Genomic DNA, 18,281 nt, shown 5'->3' with positions numbered 1-18,281 from the left:
CATGCTTTAATAAGCTACCAATACATTACGATGCAAAAATTATGAAGTAATTGTGTTTTATATAAATTAAAGCAAGTCTTTTTGTGCAGTAACAGTTGATTTGTACATTATTTGTATTCCGATAATCAAACCCAACCGAATTGCAGCAGAGACTCCATCCAAAGACTGCAGGCAACCAGAATCAGGGGTTTTACCGCAGGCTATCAGGCCAACAAAGACTCTCACACTGAGACATGAGCAAATCTTGTGAGCCCTGAAGATCCTCAGTCTTGCCATTTTGGCACAGGAAGGGCATAAGCATGTATAAGAACCGGTGTCAGCTTCAGGTGAGTAGAGATGAGTCAATGCGAGTATACGAGTATGTGTTCGTAGTACTGCTCGATCTCTGCAGTAGGCGTATACAGCTTTAGTAAGCCCCGAGGGGAACACATGTATCAGTCACCACCTACTCCGCTTAAACCAAGGCTTTGTTACGCAGTGCTCAAGTGAGTTTCTAACATTATTCATGCTTTCATTTACACAGCTGGCTGCTAGTTTCGGCAACATATAAAAGTGGAGTAGGTGGGAGAGGACTCGGCATCTCTCGGTGCATCGCTTTCTCCCGCACCTCTCTGCCTGGTTAAATGACAAGTTTGTAACTTTGTTCATTTGCACTCGTCTAAATCCGGCTGTATGGAGGCGACATTATGAGAGACAGCGATCTCATTCTCACCATCCAGCACTTTCTGCAGTTTCTCCGGCTTTTTTTGTTTCTCTCTTAATTCCATTATTCTGATAATCTTTCCTACCTTTTAAAGTTGTGGGTTTTTTTTATTTTTACTTGAGCTCTTATTGATTTCTACTTAGTCTCTATTTCTCATTTTCTCTCATGCTCGCAGCTCGGCACGTCTCCGCACTGCTCTGCAAAATAATTTACCGCATGCAGCGCTCCCGTGGATGATTGAAGCGTAATTAGACGGCAGAGACAGTGGAAGCCAACAGAGGTGCTTCGGAGCCAGTGCTTGTCAGATGGTCCGTCTCACTCTCACTGGCTTTGCCCTTCAAAAGTATCACTTCTGCAGGAAAAACGAGAGGGGGGTGGTGTGCTGAGCCACAGTGGTGCTAACTACAGCTTATAAAAAAGTTGTACCTTAGCAAATCCAGCTCTTTCTTTTTAGGAGTTATATTATCTCCCTACACTGCATATTTCAACAGGTGTCAACATATTTCTTCATTCACGTCATTCTAGTGTAGGCCAATTACAAAAATGAAAAAGAAAAAGAGTCAAAATCATCATGGAAAAAGATTATTTAAATTGTCAGGCATTTTCAGTAAATCAGCAGAAACGCAGCACAACTTTAGAGAACTTAATTATTTTAAAGTGGACATATGCAAATTTCAGCACTATATTTTTTATTTGGGACAAGTACCCCTGCATGATTCATAACTCGTTTTTTCTTCCAATCTGAAGCTTTCAGCTTTTCAGCTGGGCCTGTGCTAGAAACATATTAGCTCTGACCACTTTAAGGCCATTCCTAAAAGCAAAATTCCTTCAGATTGGATGATATTATATATACATGCCAAGGGGCAGCACCTCATCTACTACTCTCTCCTTAGTATCATACAATGAGTAACAATGAGTAAGTGTACTTGTGAAGTATATATGTCAAACCAAGGGAAAAATGAATACCATCAGGACTAGAGATGCACCAATTGACCAGCGAGGAACAGGAATCGTCCCTTTTCCTGTTTTCGGCACGGACCGGTGACCGACTCGTCAGCACTATGTATGCCCAATTATGAGCCAGTGGCTTAAATGCATGCACAACACATACACAGCACAGACAAACTGACATGCATAGACTAACAGATACATGCTAACATGTTGTAGTGTGGAGGCTCTTCGCTGTGAGCGATGCAAAATTCCCAAAAGCAAAACACGGCTGGGAATAACCATGAAAGTGTAACAACAAAACTAAATCACCTTCACCTGGTTGGACACAGACATTAAAGAAACTTTAAAGTGGCTAAAGTTATCCAGAGCTCAGCCACAAGTCAGCAGCCTCGGTATGAGCAAAGGATCAAAGCAGTTATCTAGTGAAGTTATAAGCACACTGGAAAGTATCTGACATTTGTTTTGTGACATAAAATTTTTTGCTCCTACTTTTGTTAGATAAGGTAAAAAAGGTCAAGTAAAGGTGGATGTACAGCAATTCATTTACTGTTAATTATTTGTACCTCTTTGTATTAGCAGAGGACTTTATTTTCACCTTGGAAGTTTAACTTCCTTTATTATGACAATAATAAAATAAGTTTGCATAGAAGAAAATGTGTTTTTGTTTGCACACCCCATCCTCTATAGCTCTTAGAAAGTAAACTGGAATCATCAAAAATCGGCATCAGGAGGTCACACAGAAAAAAAACAAACTGGAAATTGGAATCGGCCATGAAAATTGCAATCAGTGCATCTATAATCAAGAGTCTACTAAAATGTTATTCTGCTGTTGCCAAAAAACATCCTTTTATTGTTGGTTATTTCTGTGCTGGGTGTATTAAATGCCTAATACAATTCAAGTATGCTGTTTTGTGCACATTTTTATACACATATGTTGACTAGACTACTGGTGACCTTGTGGTTGTGTTGTGCTTTATAAATGAAAAAAAAAGAAGGTAGAAACTGAGTATTCAAGGTGAAGTAAAGCCTCAGTTCTTGTCTCACTAGGATTGTTTTTATACACTGTATGTTTTTAATATGGACATCTGGCAATTCAAATTCAACATGCACTGGGATTAAGGTTAAGGTAAACATTGGCAACAGTAAGGTGGGCCAACATAATGTTGAAGTGGTCATATCATACTTTCAGGGAGATGACAATTAGTGAGGAAAGAAAGGGACATTTGCAGGAAATCAGTCTAAACCTACAGGTTATGGCGATGTCCAAACTATACTTATGTGCTGACAAGAATCCTTTACATCCATAAAATTTGAGCACAACACTATGTAAGAAAACGAGGTGCTGTGAGGGACTATAATCATAAGGATGTCTCAGTTGATGGCAGCTTCCGGGGGAAAATGCTGATCACCACACTGACACCATATGTTTTGTGAACAAATGCTGAGGTGGATGTCAGAGGGGAAATGGCACTGCATTCAAGGTGGAGAACAGCGAGGTGAATGATGCTGCTGAGTGAGCACCTGTATCCCCAAAGTCTTTGCAATTATCCTTCGGTATACACAATGCACTGCATTCCAGCTGCATTTTCTCCAGATTTAACCGATGCTGGCTAGGCCTGCTAGGCTAGCTGTTGTCAGTAACCAACTGTGAGAGCGCAGTCAAGTCCCTTTGATTATCATACAGAGGTCACCCTGTGTTGAGCTGAACGGTGGTGTCCTGGGTGCCAGTGGAGCTGAGACATCAGAGAAGTCACCTTTAAAGGATAATAAGAAAGTCTGCTGACTGACTGCAGACCACCCATAGGGGGATCCGTGCATTTCACATGACTATAAATGTGATATTGACAGAAAACCTTCCCCGGGAGAGAGAAAGAAAAAGACAGTGGAGGAGACAGAGCAAGCGAAAGGCAGTGAAAGCGAGAATGCATGAGAGGGAGAGAGGGAACGAGCAGGAGGACTGAACACTCCGGTTCATTTCACACCGTTAAACCATCTGAAGCATTCGCCAGTGACTACTGGTTGAAGGGCCGGTGTGTGCACTGCGTTATCATAAACATTTGGGATTCACTTCATGGAGGCACTTTAATGATGCTTTTAGCATAATTTCCCCTCTGTAACGTGAAGGGCAAGTAGCGCCTTTCTGTCTGCCTGCAGCTTCTGCGAACCTTATAAATATCGGCTATTTAAACAAGGGTAAGGATGGAGATGCTATTCACAAAGTCTTCATCCCCACTATTTAAATTCTCTAATATGAACACCATTGTTTAGTTTTGACACTTTTGACACTATGTATACTATTCTCACATAATGCATGTATATTTATTTGTATCAGACAATGTCTAGCAAGATCCAAAGTTCATATAACAATTAGCTATAGAAAGTTGGGTGAACCTGGTTAGCCTCCATAGGGTGTCAGAGTTGTTTTTTTCTAATTCTAGGTTGTCCATGCCGAGAGGAACGAGTCAAAAAAAAAGAAAAAGAAGAAAATACAAAAAGGACAGCTTTGTTTTCATCCGGGCTGTTATCAGCAGAAGCCGACTGGAGCGAGAATAGGGAGGGATGATTTCCATAAAGACTGGCTGTTGTCTGAAAGCAAGCAGCTGTCAGGCGGAATTACCTCTCCGACACAGACACCACAATCGAGGGTGCCCTTCCCATAATTCAGTCTGATTGGCTCAAGGGGAAAATGGCAGCCTGTGGAGAGTGAGGCGAGCGGCTGGTTGACAGGTTTGCATCTGCGAAGCTAGACGCGGCGTTTACCTGTTATCATTCTGTCTGCTCGATGTGTCGGTTTTCTCAGTTTGGAAAGCTACCTGAACAAAGTGGCACGGAGAATAGAGTCTATGGTGCCAGGAGGCAAGTGCGTGCCTACAAACCGTATTACACACATGCACAAAACACGAACACACTTACCCTAGTGAATCCTATTAAGGTCTCCTGTTAGAACACTATGTTAAGATTTACCAGATTTTCCCACCTTAATTTATATAAAGTCATACTGCCTATATGAATGTTTTAATACTTCTTTAGTGATGTCATACACGCGCCTGTTAATGACAATGTAAAAAGTACATTTTATGTACACATCACACTAATCTATACAATTTTTTTAAAGCAGCATAAAAGCGCCTCTTATTTAAAAACATGTTATTTATATAAGCAGTCATCTGTGCCTACCTCTACTGATAAATAAGAAAACTAATACATTTTGGTTAATACTTATTCATCCCTTTCACCTTTTTGCTAAGAGTTCTAGTACCATGAAAAAAAGACTTGAACCAAGCTACATTGTTTTAGATTTTGCTCAGTATTTCTCCAGCCTTTCTGAAGTTCTTTTAAAGCTTTTCTTTGAACATTAGCAGGTTTTTTACTCATATACATATATGTATATATATATGTTCGTTAAGCAACTTAAACCCGACTCATTCGAGATTACAAAAGGCACTTAAATCAAAGGATGAGACAGTTTTATAACAGAAAATTTAGCAAAGAACCAATTTAAAAATTGTATATGTAGGAACTTTGTTGCTAGTAGTCTGTCACACAAAAAAACCAATTTCCTCTCAATTATGCCAGAAATGCCAATGATAACACAAACTGACAGACATAAAATAGTATTTTTGAAACAAGATTTACAAAGATATCTAAGCTGAAAATTTGGTGTTTTGTGGCATTGTGTGCAGTGTGTCCTTAAGAAATTTGAGAAATCGGACAAATGAAGAACAAAAGAAGAGTCTATTGTGCCAGGAGGTAGGTGCAGATGAAAAGGATCTGACAGTCATGTTCTTAAGAAATGGGATAAAATTCAACAAACCCACGACACACCTGCTGTACTTATGGATGTGAAGATCTTTATTCAAAGAGCATAGCTAGAACAGAGACGCTTGACTAGTTAGAAAGCAAAATGCTAAAGTGCCTGTTCCAGATTTAGAAATACACCCCACGTTTTTTTCATTTCTCAGTCTTAGATGAAGCCAGTCGGTCGTTTTCACAACTCTTTATACTAAAGTGAGCTTATCCCCCGTCATTCAACTCTTTGTACGCAAAGACAAGGTGATAAGGTTAATAAGGTATAACGTGTGTTTTACAAAATGTAATTTTCCATTTTAGATGAAATGACAGGCATCCTAGTTTAAATTAAAAATTAGTTACAATTATATAAAAAATGTTACAAAATGATGCAAAAAATGTGTAATTCAGGGAATGTAGTGCAGACAAACATGCACATAATAATACACTGTCACATTCAAACACACACACACACACACACACACACACACACACACACACACACACACACACACACACACACACGTACTCCACACCTATGTTAAGTGCTCTTATCTGTGACTTGTGTAGAGGTGAGTGACAGGAAGGGATGCACGGGGGGGGGAAGTGTCCTTTAGGTGTCTTAATTATGGCTCCTCTCCTCCCTCTCGCTGTCACCATCCCCAGGGGAGGGCAAAACAAAAGGAAGGTAACGTTTCATCTCTACTGCCTTGGTATTTCAAATTCCAAGGGGAGTAAGAGGAGAGAGACAGCGGGCTGCTTCACTGGCGGAAGAAGAGGAAATCAAGTGATCCTTTGCCTTTCTCTCCATTTCTTGCCTGGTTTGCAGCTGTGTTTAAAATAAGGCACCTTAATAAAAGTGTTTTAATGGCATCAAGGCAGGAAAAAAGGTGCAACTTGATTACTGTGACAGTTTTATTTAATGAGCTCAAAGCCTCTGGCTCCGACTTGCGATTCGTTTATTACTTTGTTGTGGAGTGACAAAATGGAGCAGAGGGAGCGAGAGAACGAGGCTGGATGTTCTTATTGTGGAAGCCATCCACGGCGTTAGCAGTAGTCTTTCTGATTTGCACCCTCCTCGGTGCTCACCTGTATTTTCATCCGTTCCCGCTGCGGGAATGCTACTCGGCATGACAGAACGAGCGGGAGGAGGGTGGGGTGTGAGAGACACCTTGACAGGTAGGCAGACACAAAGATAACACGCTGTTAATTATTGATGGAGGAAAAACTGCTCATTGGATGTCTCGAAGGGCAACACTTGGTGGATGTGAATACAAATGTGTGTGTGTGTCTGTATATTTGTGTGTGCAGGAGAACCAAAAAAACAAAACAAAACCCAAAACAATGCTGAGAGAAAACGGCACTAAGCAAAAGAAATGGTGAGGGGCTAGGCTGGAAGTGTTGGGTGAGGAGTCGATAGAGTGATGGCAGTGATACCTGGTAAAGACACATTAGCGAGATACAGAGGGAGTCTATAAAAGCAAACTACTACTTAATGTCCCTCACAAGTGTGATAAAAGCATAGAGCTGCAGCAGAGAACGCTGGTCTTACCATTTGTGCGAACAGAACAAGGGAGCACTCAAAAAAATCAGCTATTATACACAAATGCTAATAGAAAATGATTTTGAGAATGTGTTTGCGGCAAGATTTCTATAAAGGTCAGCTCTTTTGTTTTGGGACACGAGCCCCCTCTCATGAAAATATTGACTGAGAGAAGGGGAGCAATGCAAAGAGTGGTCTTAAAATGTGATGGACAAAGAGCATGGTTTCTTATCAGTATTCAGAGAGCTTGCCCTCTTATAAATATTGGAAGAAGGACACTGGTGGGGAAAGGAAACGGGCAAATGGCGCATTTGAGAAATGGCACACCTGAGCACCACACGGAATATCATCTCCTCCTGTCAGATCTCATCCCATTTGATCAAAATAATTGCCACCTTCATCGTTACCATCAATTCTGTCATCTTCACCGGAGCCATTGCCGCTCCCCATCTCATCAGGTCTTCTTCGGTTTCGAGGGTGGGAGGGGGGGATTTTTGGATTGGATCAAATGCACGCCATCTCGTCTCAAGAAAAATCACTCAAGGTGCACCCTCAAATAGTCATCAGCATATTTATTGTTTCAGTGCTACTGACATTTTCTTCACCTATTAAGGTATTCTGACATTAACAAATGTTTGACGGGTACAAGAATAGCCGGGTTAAGTCAGGCAGGCTTGTCTGTCATAGATGTCCGGAGAGAGGGCCCTGCTGTGCCTTCTAATATGGTGACTCTCAGAGCAGTCAACAGGGAAATGAAGAAAATTAGAGAACAAAAATGGGAAAAGAACAGTATGATCACTGCCTGAGGGTTGCCAAACACCAAACAATATCTCTGAAATGCATTTCCCGGTAAAACGGCTCTTCTGTCAGACAGCCAAATGCCCAACAATAAATATGCAACCACAGTGTTGACATAAAATACAAGATTGTATAGGAAATTGGTGAATAAGATCATACCCTGGCAGTGTGCAGTTTCCTCTAAGCTACACCTCTCCACATATGCCTATCAACCTGTCTCCATTGTACAACTCACTAGGGCCCTTTTTGTACTACTCAAACAGCTTATCTCATCTGCTTCCACTTTAGCAGGCTAATAACACTCGACAACGTAGCACAAGCGACTAGTCAAACCTCAGAGAGGGGCCAGCTCACTAACTGGAAACCACAAGTGCCATGGAGTGCTGTAATCCAGCACATACTGTATGCATACTGTCAAACACAACACAAAAAGCCCACATAACCACAGGAAAGAAGTGATCCACAATTTCACGTATCTTGTGCTAGACTCCAGTTTCAGCATCAGTAAGATAACAGAGACATACATGCACCAGTGTCACTTCCCAAGTTGTTGTCTAATGGCACTCAAATGCAGTTTGAGGCCCACATTTAGGAGTCTCTCTTCAAGATAAAAAGTCCTTCATGGCAAACTTGTTAAGTTTGTTAAATGTGCAATACTAAACACCTGGCAGGAGCTGAATGAGCAAAAACGAAAAATTGCTAAAGATAATGCACGAGGAAGTGAGGACGCCAACTTGTTTTTAGACACTCCTTACCTTGGCCATTTGGGCCTGCACCCCAGTGGCTTTGAGAGATGACACAGCCTTCTGTGCTGCAGCTGGGCTGTCGAAGTCCACAAAGCCATATCCTGGAGACAGAAAGGAGGAGAAGGGGAGAAGGAGAGGAAGAAATAAAGACATTAGTTAAGAAAAAAATTAAGGCAGATGACTAACAAGGAGAATGACAGGCACTTGGTAATTGTAGCAGTAATAGGTTGGTAACATGACTACAGAGGCTGCCAGTTCTCATATCTAGTGAGCACTACATTGTTTGATAATTAGCGACACTGACGTTCATAGGGGGATGCTATGCATCTTAATTAGTAGCATGGACGAGCGATTTAGTAATAACAAAACCCGGCACCCTGCCCACCTCCACCTCCGCACATACGTAGTCTGATACACTGCATGCATGCGTAAACGCGCAGATATACACACTCGAATAAGACAACCGGTATCGTAAGAATAAGGGAACATCACTGTTTGTCAGTTTGTTGTTTAATGATAACCCATATGCATTCAGTTCATTAAGTAGGTTAATTAAAGTAATGGTTATTTATGAAAGGCTTGTGATTTAAAATCAATGATTAAAGGATATTACACACACTATACACTCACATACACGCGGAGATGTGTCAATTAATTCTTCAAAACGTCACGTTTCACTTGTTCAGCCTTTTGATTTCTGGAGGCTGTGAAGCTGGCTGGCCCACATCGTGTTCCTCAACACCCGGCATATTAACACAACCCCATTTCACAGCCTCCATAATCCTCTCCCCGGTAACAAATCTCTCAAAGGTTGACAGCATACCAAAGCTGCTGCCATTTCTCCTTCTCTTTCTTCAACTCCATCTCTCTCACATAGACATAAAGACACACTATTTCTTACAATTTAGCTTTTCTGTTCATCTTCTTACACTTTTCCTCCGTCCTTTTCTTTCCCTAACACACTTTCTGTCTCTCGCTTTCTCTCTCTCTCTCTCTCGCATATTTTTCTGACATTAACAGCCACAAGGCCCCATCTGGAAATTCATCAGCGGCGGAAAGCGGGGGAATGAAATCTGTGGCTGTGATTTATGAGTTATTGTGATCTCGACGTTCTCCGGTATGTATCGGCGACGGGGGTCACGTCTGTGTTAATTAAAATTTGGTGGCGGATTAAAAGCAGTCAATGGTGCCCTCTGATCCACTGTTTCAGAAGGAAAGTGTAATTAGAAAAGGATAATGCCTGTGAGATGGTGGGGCTGCGGAGGGGTTTGGGGGTGGGGACTTGGCATTGCGGTTACCCCATCAACTTACCATCAATCATACAATCATACATGTTCTTTACTCCAACGCCTTATTTTCTCACCCCGTGTGTGCCCGTGTGCAGCTTTATGCGAGCATCTCACTTTCCCGATTATTTGAGGTGCGCGTCTACGGCGGTAGCGACGACTGGGGGTAAGGGGGTTGGGGTCACTTTCCTGTCGGGCGGCGGCAAACGAGTGTGGAGTAATGTGAAAATCATAACTAGAGGTGGAAGAGAAATCGAGTGCGAGGACTGATTAATGGCCAGCTGTTAGAGCGAGGCTGCGTTTAATTGTGGAAATATGAAGAGCCGGAATGAGAAGTCCACAGGCGATATTAAGAGAAACCAGTCATTTTCTTAAAAATAAATGCAATCAAGGACTATTTTTCCAAGTAGCCGCAGTGCACTCACCCATTGTTATATCAGCAAACGTATAATTTTGAAATTTTAATCCGTATTTAAAGAGAGCCCGGCTGAGCTTTAAAAATATATTTAATTGAGGGTTTTGGCTTAACCAATTACAAAAAGACATAAAAAATAAAAATCTTTCCTTCCTGTCTTCAGTGATATTTACCCATGCAGATATTTGTATTGACCTGATTAAGAGACAACTATCTGACCTCCCAGTTCCACTGGATTCCAGTGATTATTTGCTGTTGTGAAACAGACATTAATGCGTATTTTCAGACACAGCATACAAAATCAGTGTGCCTTCATATATCTCCACAGTGTACAACACAGGTCTATAAACCTTTACTATATATTATATAGGTATAAAAACACAATTTTCTCCAAATATCTTCTTCTTGGGTGCTGCACAAAAAGCAGACCCATAATCACAACAATCCAAACAGACTGCTGTGTATGCTTTGTGGATTTATTATTATGTATTACATTTCAGAAAGGCAAACTGAATTTTCTTTAGACTCTTTCACTCCATACTGACAAACATCAAACAGCGTAGCCTTCTTATTGCACGCACCTCGTGGAGACAACTTGAAAAGAATTCCCATCAAGTGAATTTCTGATGCTGAGTGACATCTGTGTCTCTCATGGAAGCACCTACACTGGTTATGAGAGTAAACTCATTATTTATTAAGAGTATTCCCTTGAACATATCACACCCATGTTCCTCTGTAACTGTCTGAAAAGGCCTTTGAAATGCTTAAATGCTATTTTCATTACTGTGAGTGCCAAAAATAAAATTTCATTTGGCATCTCTGGTCATTTGGGTAAACAGACCCTTTAAATGTTTGCAGATTCTACAAATTAACACTTTAAAAAATGTATTACGAGCACATTTAGAGAACTACATATTATGTTATCGAGGTCCTCAGGGCGATGGCTTATTTTCTTTAACAATCAGAAACCAGAATATTTAAATCGTGGATACTTTGAACCCCCAATTACAAATTTAATATTTACCCGACTACCACCTGGAGTGCACTTATCAAACTTGGATGAGGATTTCAGAGATTGCTGACCTACATTCAAATCTCTCTAAACCGAGAGAGAAGCGGGAGAAAGGTGGAGGCAAGTGAAAAGGTGTGTAGAGAAGAAAGGCAGACTGAGGAAGGGGGTGATTTCAGGTCAGTCAAATACACTCAAAAAGCCTGAATTGACACTCAGTAAAAGATCCAGTTTGCTCTTCCAATGTGAAGTTACTGCAGCTGATATTCGTATAATGATTCTGTAATGTGGAATGTTTGAACTGTAGCCACAGGGTAAAAAGAGTTAAAGGCTTTTTTTGTTGAAAAGGAAAATAATAATTGAGAGATACAGAGACATTTTAAGACTATTTGTGCTTTTATCGGGCTGAATGGTTATAGAGGTTATAGAAAGCCTGAGTCTTTCAGTTTTTGTATAGATATATGAGCTCTTTTGTTGGAGTTTTAAAAGTCTAGAGTTAAGCAATAAGTCATAAAGAAACAATTTATACATTATGTTTCTACTATGAATTTAGATTCATGATTTATCTGTTACTACATATGCTTTGTTATATACTTGTGTAAGGAAATATTCAATGAATTCCTCATTAGATATAATATATTTTGAACTGAAAAGAACATATAATTGTTTGGGATATAAACATATAATTTAGTGCCTCATACTGTACCTTATTAGGCTAAATGGAAGTAGCATTGAAAATTAATAGTAGTATGTAGATTACTTTTTTGTTAAGCTAACACTGGTGATTAAAAACACGTCAGCAATCCATCTGTTATGTTTGGTTCCCCTCTCAGAGCTGAATACTCGTTACCTAGTTTGCTAAGATTTGCAATAATCGCTCGGAAAAAGGAAAAAATAACAACTTTTGGTAACATACATAATTACCCCAAGTGATACGACTTCATCAAAAACAGTGTAATTTTATTTTAAAGTAATTATGATTATGCTGTGTGGATTATGCACAGTAACAGGTTATTGCTTTTCTTAAAGCCACACCGACACTGCAATTTGATTTGAGAAAAAAGAAGATACTGGTTCCAATATAGTGGAGTAAAAGGTAAATAAATCTAATCATATAGACAAATATAACACAACAATGCACATTAAATATAAGTATCAGCTTTATTTAATACTATTAGACATGGAAGCAGTTCTCTTCCTGTAATTTCAATAAAATGATCCTCAAAGACTCGCTCTGTATGTACTTGTTTGTTTACTTATACAGTGTACTTGTACACTGTAAAGTATGCACACAATTACTCAATACACAGATCCTCGGTGAGTCACTGAACAGGAAAAAACGCCATTAAGTTGTGAGAAAGCTGCAGGGTCAAGAAACAATGTGGCGCTCAATTTAAGACATCACATTCCACACACTTAGAGAACACAAACACACACCCACCTACACACAGATGCACGCAGATGTTGCTTGAAGAATGAGTTTCCGAAGCCAAGTACATGCCGTACTGGTGCTGCATTCGATGCGGGTACTCTAGAGTTACAATCTCAAGTGGGATGCAGAGGGCAAGGTGCTGCTTTGATGCTTCTGCACAAACGCAAACCTCCAATCGATAGCTGTCACTTAAAAGCAGCTCAAAGTGACTGACGACATGTGAGGTTGTTGATAATGCTGTGCAGCTGCACGCTAATATGCAGATTGACGCAAAGTGCTGCTGAAGGACACATATATCCACACTTGCACACTCGGAGCATGGCACCCTCCTACCTACACACGTGCGCGCACACACACACACACACACAGTCTCTCTGAGAACATGAGCTGCCATATCATATTTCCTGGTCTGGCTCTAAGTGGGAGCCTGTCAAGATAAAAGGACCATCCTCAATCAGTTACTACATGATAGACGCTAGCACTGCTCAGTGACTGCTTTTGTATGAATGTGTGTGTGAGACGCAGGGCGCTCCTTAATACAGTCCCCTTAAGGAGGTGTAGAACTACAGTAGATGCCACCTTGGGCTACGCTCTGCATAAAAGCCTACATTGGAGAGTGGAGATAAGGGACTCATTACAGTGCTTGCATCGACATATCAATCAAGTATGCATCATTCATGCATTCACTGTCATATTATGCTAATCCTAATTACTTTGGGGAAAATTACTATTCTTTATCTGCTAATAGTCAGGATTGTTTAGGGTTTTCTACCTACAATATCCACCACAATTTTCCCCAATATATCCATTTTTCACATTCTCATATTCAGTGCTAATGATCCCATTTTGCACAGCGCACAATGGAATAATAATGCCCTAAGTATGAATAATGAATCGACGACAAGTCACGGGGCATTACAATGGTGTGCAGGGGGAAACAGCGTAATTGTTTACGTCGCTGTGAGTCATCAAGATGACTTCTAAAGCTGCTGCTGTTGCATGTGGATGATTAATCATTGTAGTTGCATGTATGTGTATAATTCCAGCTTTGCATGTATTAAAGTAATTATGGTTAATGGAGGAAATAGATAGGCCACTCAATTGACAAACATGCATAACAATGCTCTAATATGATTCCTGTGATTAATGGATTCATTGCCGTATGATTTCAGCCTCACTCTACCTGCAGCAATACGACTGTACAAACACTTTTTGTGCTTTTGCTGCATATAGAGTTTTGTACAGTGCTCACATTATTACTCAGTTAATCCGTCTCCTGTTGAATAAAAATGATGTTTTGGGGTTTTTTTTTTACATTTTGAGAATGGTAATTACTTATGTGTGTCTTAACAGGAAAAAATAAGAACTAAAAAAATAAGGTCTATCAGAAATTTCAAGACCCTGAATTGATGTCATTATATTGATCTGTTTTGTTTTAGCATGCAAGTTTCTGCTGTTTGTTCTTGAGTCTGACATTTGGTGCTTTTTCTTGGGATGCAGTAGACATAAATAAAACTACTCTTTTGAAATTTGGCATTGGCTTTACAAGTATGGATCTCTTTTGTCCATTCAAGGGTTTAACCAGCACTTTTGCCCTGCAGGGAGGGTGGGTGATGGCTTTGGGAGACTGCGGCGAGCTGTGCAAACATTAAGGGAGAAAACAGCGGTTTCAAAAAGCGAGTTGGCATCCGTGACTAACTGTGGCCAAGCCAAGACCGCCTTGGTCACACTCCAAACCCGGAGGAGAGCATCCTCACTGGGGCTACATTCCTGTGTCCTCCTCCATTTATCCTGCACCACCAGCAGCTGACTGATGATAACTTTTGCGGCTACCCTCCACTAAACCATGTGGTGGTGTGTGTGTGTGTGCGTAAAAGTGTGCGTCTCTGCCTGTGTGTTTGTTGAATGGGCGTGTACGAGTGCTTGCGTGCGACCTCTAACTTTGTTTTTGTGTGTATGTGTGGGTGAGTAAGTCAACAGGGGAGGATCATAAATCTATCTCGATGTTTAAAGATCCCGCAGAGAAACATCTGCAATGCATATTTTTTTTCAGCACTCTGTACTTCTGACCACATCACAACTGTCTGTGCATTAATGCTGCGTCGAAGTGACAAGTCATAAGCAAACACTTTCTCCGCAATCCTACACCCTCGTATACACCTGACAGCCTGAAAACAAACAGCTGTTTAAACCATCTGCAAACATCAAAACAACTCAAAACTCAGTGTGCAAAAAGTTATTTAAGATTGTTTTAATACACAGACGCAGAGAGCAGGTCTTGGAGCCACTCAAAGTAAATTTTCCTCATTTTCTTGTCCAGATTCACTGTCCTACTGGCCTTGTACTTAGAGACAATACCAATTTGTTGTAAAATAACTCTCACACTGGGCTCTTTTATATTAGACGCTGGCGACGAGATAGCAATACAGGCAATTAACTTATCAACCCTGCAACATGGATTTATAGCTAAGGCATTCATCTCGGGCTGAAGCAGCGAGCCTATTGGTTGTATTGTATTTCTTGTCGTCTTCTCTCACAGATGTAGGACTGTCCTTGTCAGAGAGTGGGAGCGGGGATCTGCAGAGGGCAGATTGCCAGGGTTTACGGCCAAGAGGGGGGGCAGTGGCAGTTCATTGTGCAGAAGCCAAACTGGACATGAGCTGTAAATAAATAAATAAAATAATCCAACAGTATATCCAAGTACAGGACTGTGTCTTAAGCCACCCCTTATTTCTTTGTAGTTTGGTCCCAAGAGCCAGACATTTGTTTCTTTTTCTTCCCCCCTTTTTCACCTTTTTTCTCCATAGAATTTGCAGTGAAATTATTTTTGGCAAAGAACCAATTTAAAATTATATCTTTAACCAGGTGTGTATTAGTAGCCTGTCACAAAACACATGATTAGTTGCCATTTCTTTACTTCAATCTCTAAAAAATGCCAAAAAATAGTATTTTTTTTAAACCACTGAGATGATTCCAAATTCAAATTCAAATTTTATTTGTCACACACACACAACCATACACAGTATGACATGGGGGTGAAATGCTTGTAGCTGTACAATGCCCGACCATTAAATGACAGAAAAAAAGTTTTACAATATTTACAATTTACAGGTTACTACAAAATTTACAAATTAACTTAGGAATTTACAGTAAAGAATGTGCAAATAGCAGAAGAGATTATAAAGATTATAAAGATTATAAATTATAGGAATTATAGGATTATAGGAAATGTGTGGTGGTGCGTGTGGTGATGTGTGTGGGAGAGTCCAGTCCTACACCTGGTTCAGGGCCCAAATAGCCTGGGGGAAGAAGCTCCTCCTCATTCTCTCTGTTTTGGCCTTAAGGGAGCGGAAGCGCTTCCCAGATCTCAACAGTGAGAAGAGTCCATTGTTGGGATGGGAGAGGTCCATCATAATCTTCCTAGCTTTGGACTTGCACCGCTTGGTGTAGATGGACAGCAGGTCAGGGAGCTCTGATTGAATGATGCGTTCGGCCGAGCGCACCACCCTTTGCAGATCTCGTCTGTCCTGCTTGGTGCTGTTCCCAAACCAGGTGCAGATGTTTGCCGTCAGGATGCTCTCGATGGTGCAGGAGTAGAATTCCCAAAGAAATATTAGCTGAAAACGTATATTTGTATATATCAGCATGATGTGCAGTGTTTCAAAAGAAGTGGCCGCTTAAAAAAAACTATGTATGTCCCATTGACATGAAAGCAGGAAAAAAATCCAGCTAAAACCTGACACAGGACATTGGAGATCCATCTGGGCTGATCCATCTGCTGTTCTCTGAAACCTCAGTGAGTAAAGGCTAAAGTATGCCAAATAACACAATAACTGGACTGAAAATCAGTGGCAACAAGTCTCATGGAGTGATGAATCCAAAAATCCTCAATCAGTGTAATATTTAATATCAATTGAAATATTTAATTCAAGTAGGCCAGGAAAGAGGTATAATAGTGAGTGTTTTAGCCATCTATAAACCATGGTGATGGCGCTGTCATGGTTTAGGCTGCAGTTCAGCTAGTAGTGTTGGGGATCTTTTCAAAATTGATGAACGCAGATTTTGACACATCATGCAATACTACCCGGAAAGGATCTGATTGGCCTACTTTTTCAGCACAATAATGATCCCAGACACACCGCCAATGCAGTACAACCATACATGTCTAGAAAAAAAACACAATGGAATATGATCAGTCATAGATTAGCCTTGCAGGAGCCAAGACCTCAACATTATTGAAGCAGTGTGGGAAAAGAACTAAAGACAACTAACATCCAAAGAGATCATCCTTCAAGAAACCTAGTGAACTATTCCTGAATACTTTTTTAAAAAGACAAGAAAGCTTGCCTAAGAAAGTTCAGACTGTGCTGAAGAATAAAAGTTAATAAGCGGACTTTCAGCCCTGTTAGAATTGTAAAAAATCTATTTTTGCCTTGTATATTATATTTCCATGGAAATATTTGCAAAAAGACGGCCATTAAAGCAATCTTGATGTTATTAACACACCTTCTCCTTTGATGCAATTCTTCAGAAAGTATAGTAAGTGCCAAAGAACAAGTATTACTCACAAACTGTTCTGGTCATACTGATTCAGGGACATAACGTACATTACAGTTTAATATAAGATGAACTTCTTCTCAGGTTAAATATCTAAACAACATGTGGGTTCACAGTAATCCTTCCTCTCTAGCTCAGTATTTCTTACATCTTCATTTTTCTGTTCATCATTTTTCATTTCTGCTCTCTCTCTTTTAGTCCTTAATTAACTCATATCTATTCACACTCATTAGCTCTAGCACACCACCATATGGCTTCTACTGCATTTTCGAGCTAAATTCAGGATAAGAAGCAACAACTTAAAATATGTCGCATGAATTTGTAGTTCTACATTGACATTGCATAAAAAAGAAACGGTATCAGGACAAAAAGAGGACCTAGCTTATAGCATTAAATCAGAGTTATCTGAAGGCACAAGATTATTTTCATGAAGTTTAAGAGACATTCAAAACTAAATTATTCATACATTCATTACAGCTATCAAGGATTTAAAGTAGACGAACACTGAGTGGAAGAAATAAAAAAATAACCCACAGAAAGCAGAGGTGCATCCTTCTTCTGGTAGCATCATTAGCTTGCTAGCTTAATAGCAAAACCCTGATGTGTTTGGTGCAACATGTGAAGAGCACTTGAGAAAGGTTTGAGACCTGAAGGGTGTTAATTACTTGTCAAGAGGTTGTTAAAATGAGACCTGTAGCAAAAAACTGAGTGGTTATACAGAACCCACACACAGATATCTGAAAGAACACACACTCACATTTGCAAAGCACTAATGCCAACACTAAGAATGAACACCTACAAGTGCACAAGGACACACACACAGACACACACAAAGAAACCGGTAACTGCCAGAAAGGAAATGCATGTGTAGCACAGCCACACATGTTAACATATCTAAAACTCTACCATATAAGTATGCCCACACTTGAAGATGCACATTCGCACACTTAAGAGTTAGAACGGCAAACAGCCTTGAATAGTTACTCATTACGGCACACGCTGATGTGAAAACACAAGGAGCATAATCACATAATTTTACACAAAGAACAGGT

At 40.3% G+C, this 18,281-nt stretch overlaps 1 protein-coding gene across 4 annotated transcripts in view; it reads right to left on the bottom strand.

The window, feature by feature from the left end:
- Window positions 1-18,281, bottom strand: part of LOC308384681 (RNA-binding motif, single-stranded-interacting protein 3) — a 312,357-nt gene that overhangs the window by 123,738 nt on the left and 170,338 nt on the right. For all 4 annotated transcript variants that reach the window (XM_080863247.1, XM_080863249.1, XM_080863248.1 and 1 more), the window contains one exon: window positions 8,540-8,631. In XM_080863247.1, coding sequence (XP_080719373.1) covers window positions 8,540-8,631 — 92 coding nt within the window. The remainder of the gene's footprint in view (window positions 1-8,539; window positions 8,632-18,281) is intronic.

This window comes from Rhamphochromis sp. 'chilingali', assembly GCF_963969265.1.
Source record: "Rhamphochromis sp. 'chilingali' genome assembly, chromosome: 17".
NCBI classification, from domain to species: Eukaryota; Metazoa; Chordata; class Actinopteri; order Cichliformes; family Cichlidae; genus Rhamphochromis; species Rhamphochromis sp. 'chilingali'.
Note: the sequence above shows the minus strand (reverse complement) of the source record. Positions and strands in the feature narration are given on the sequence as shown.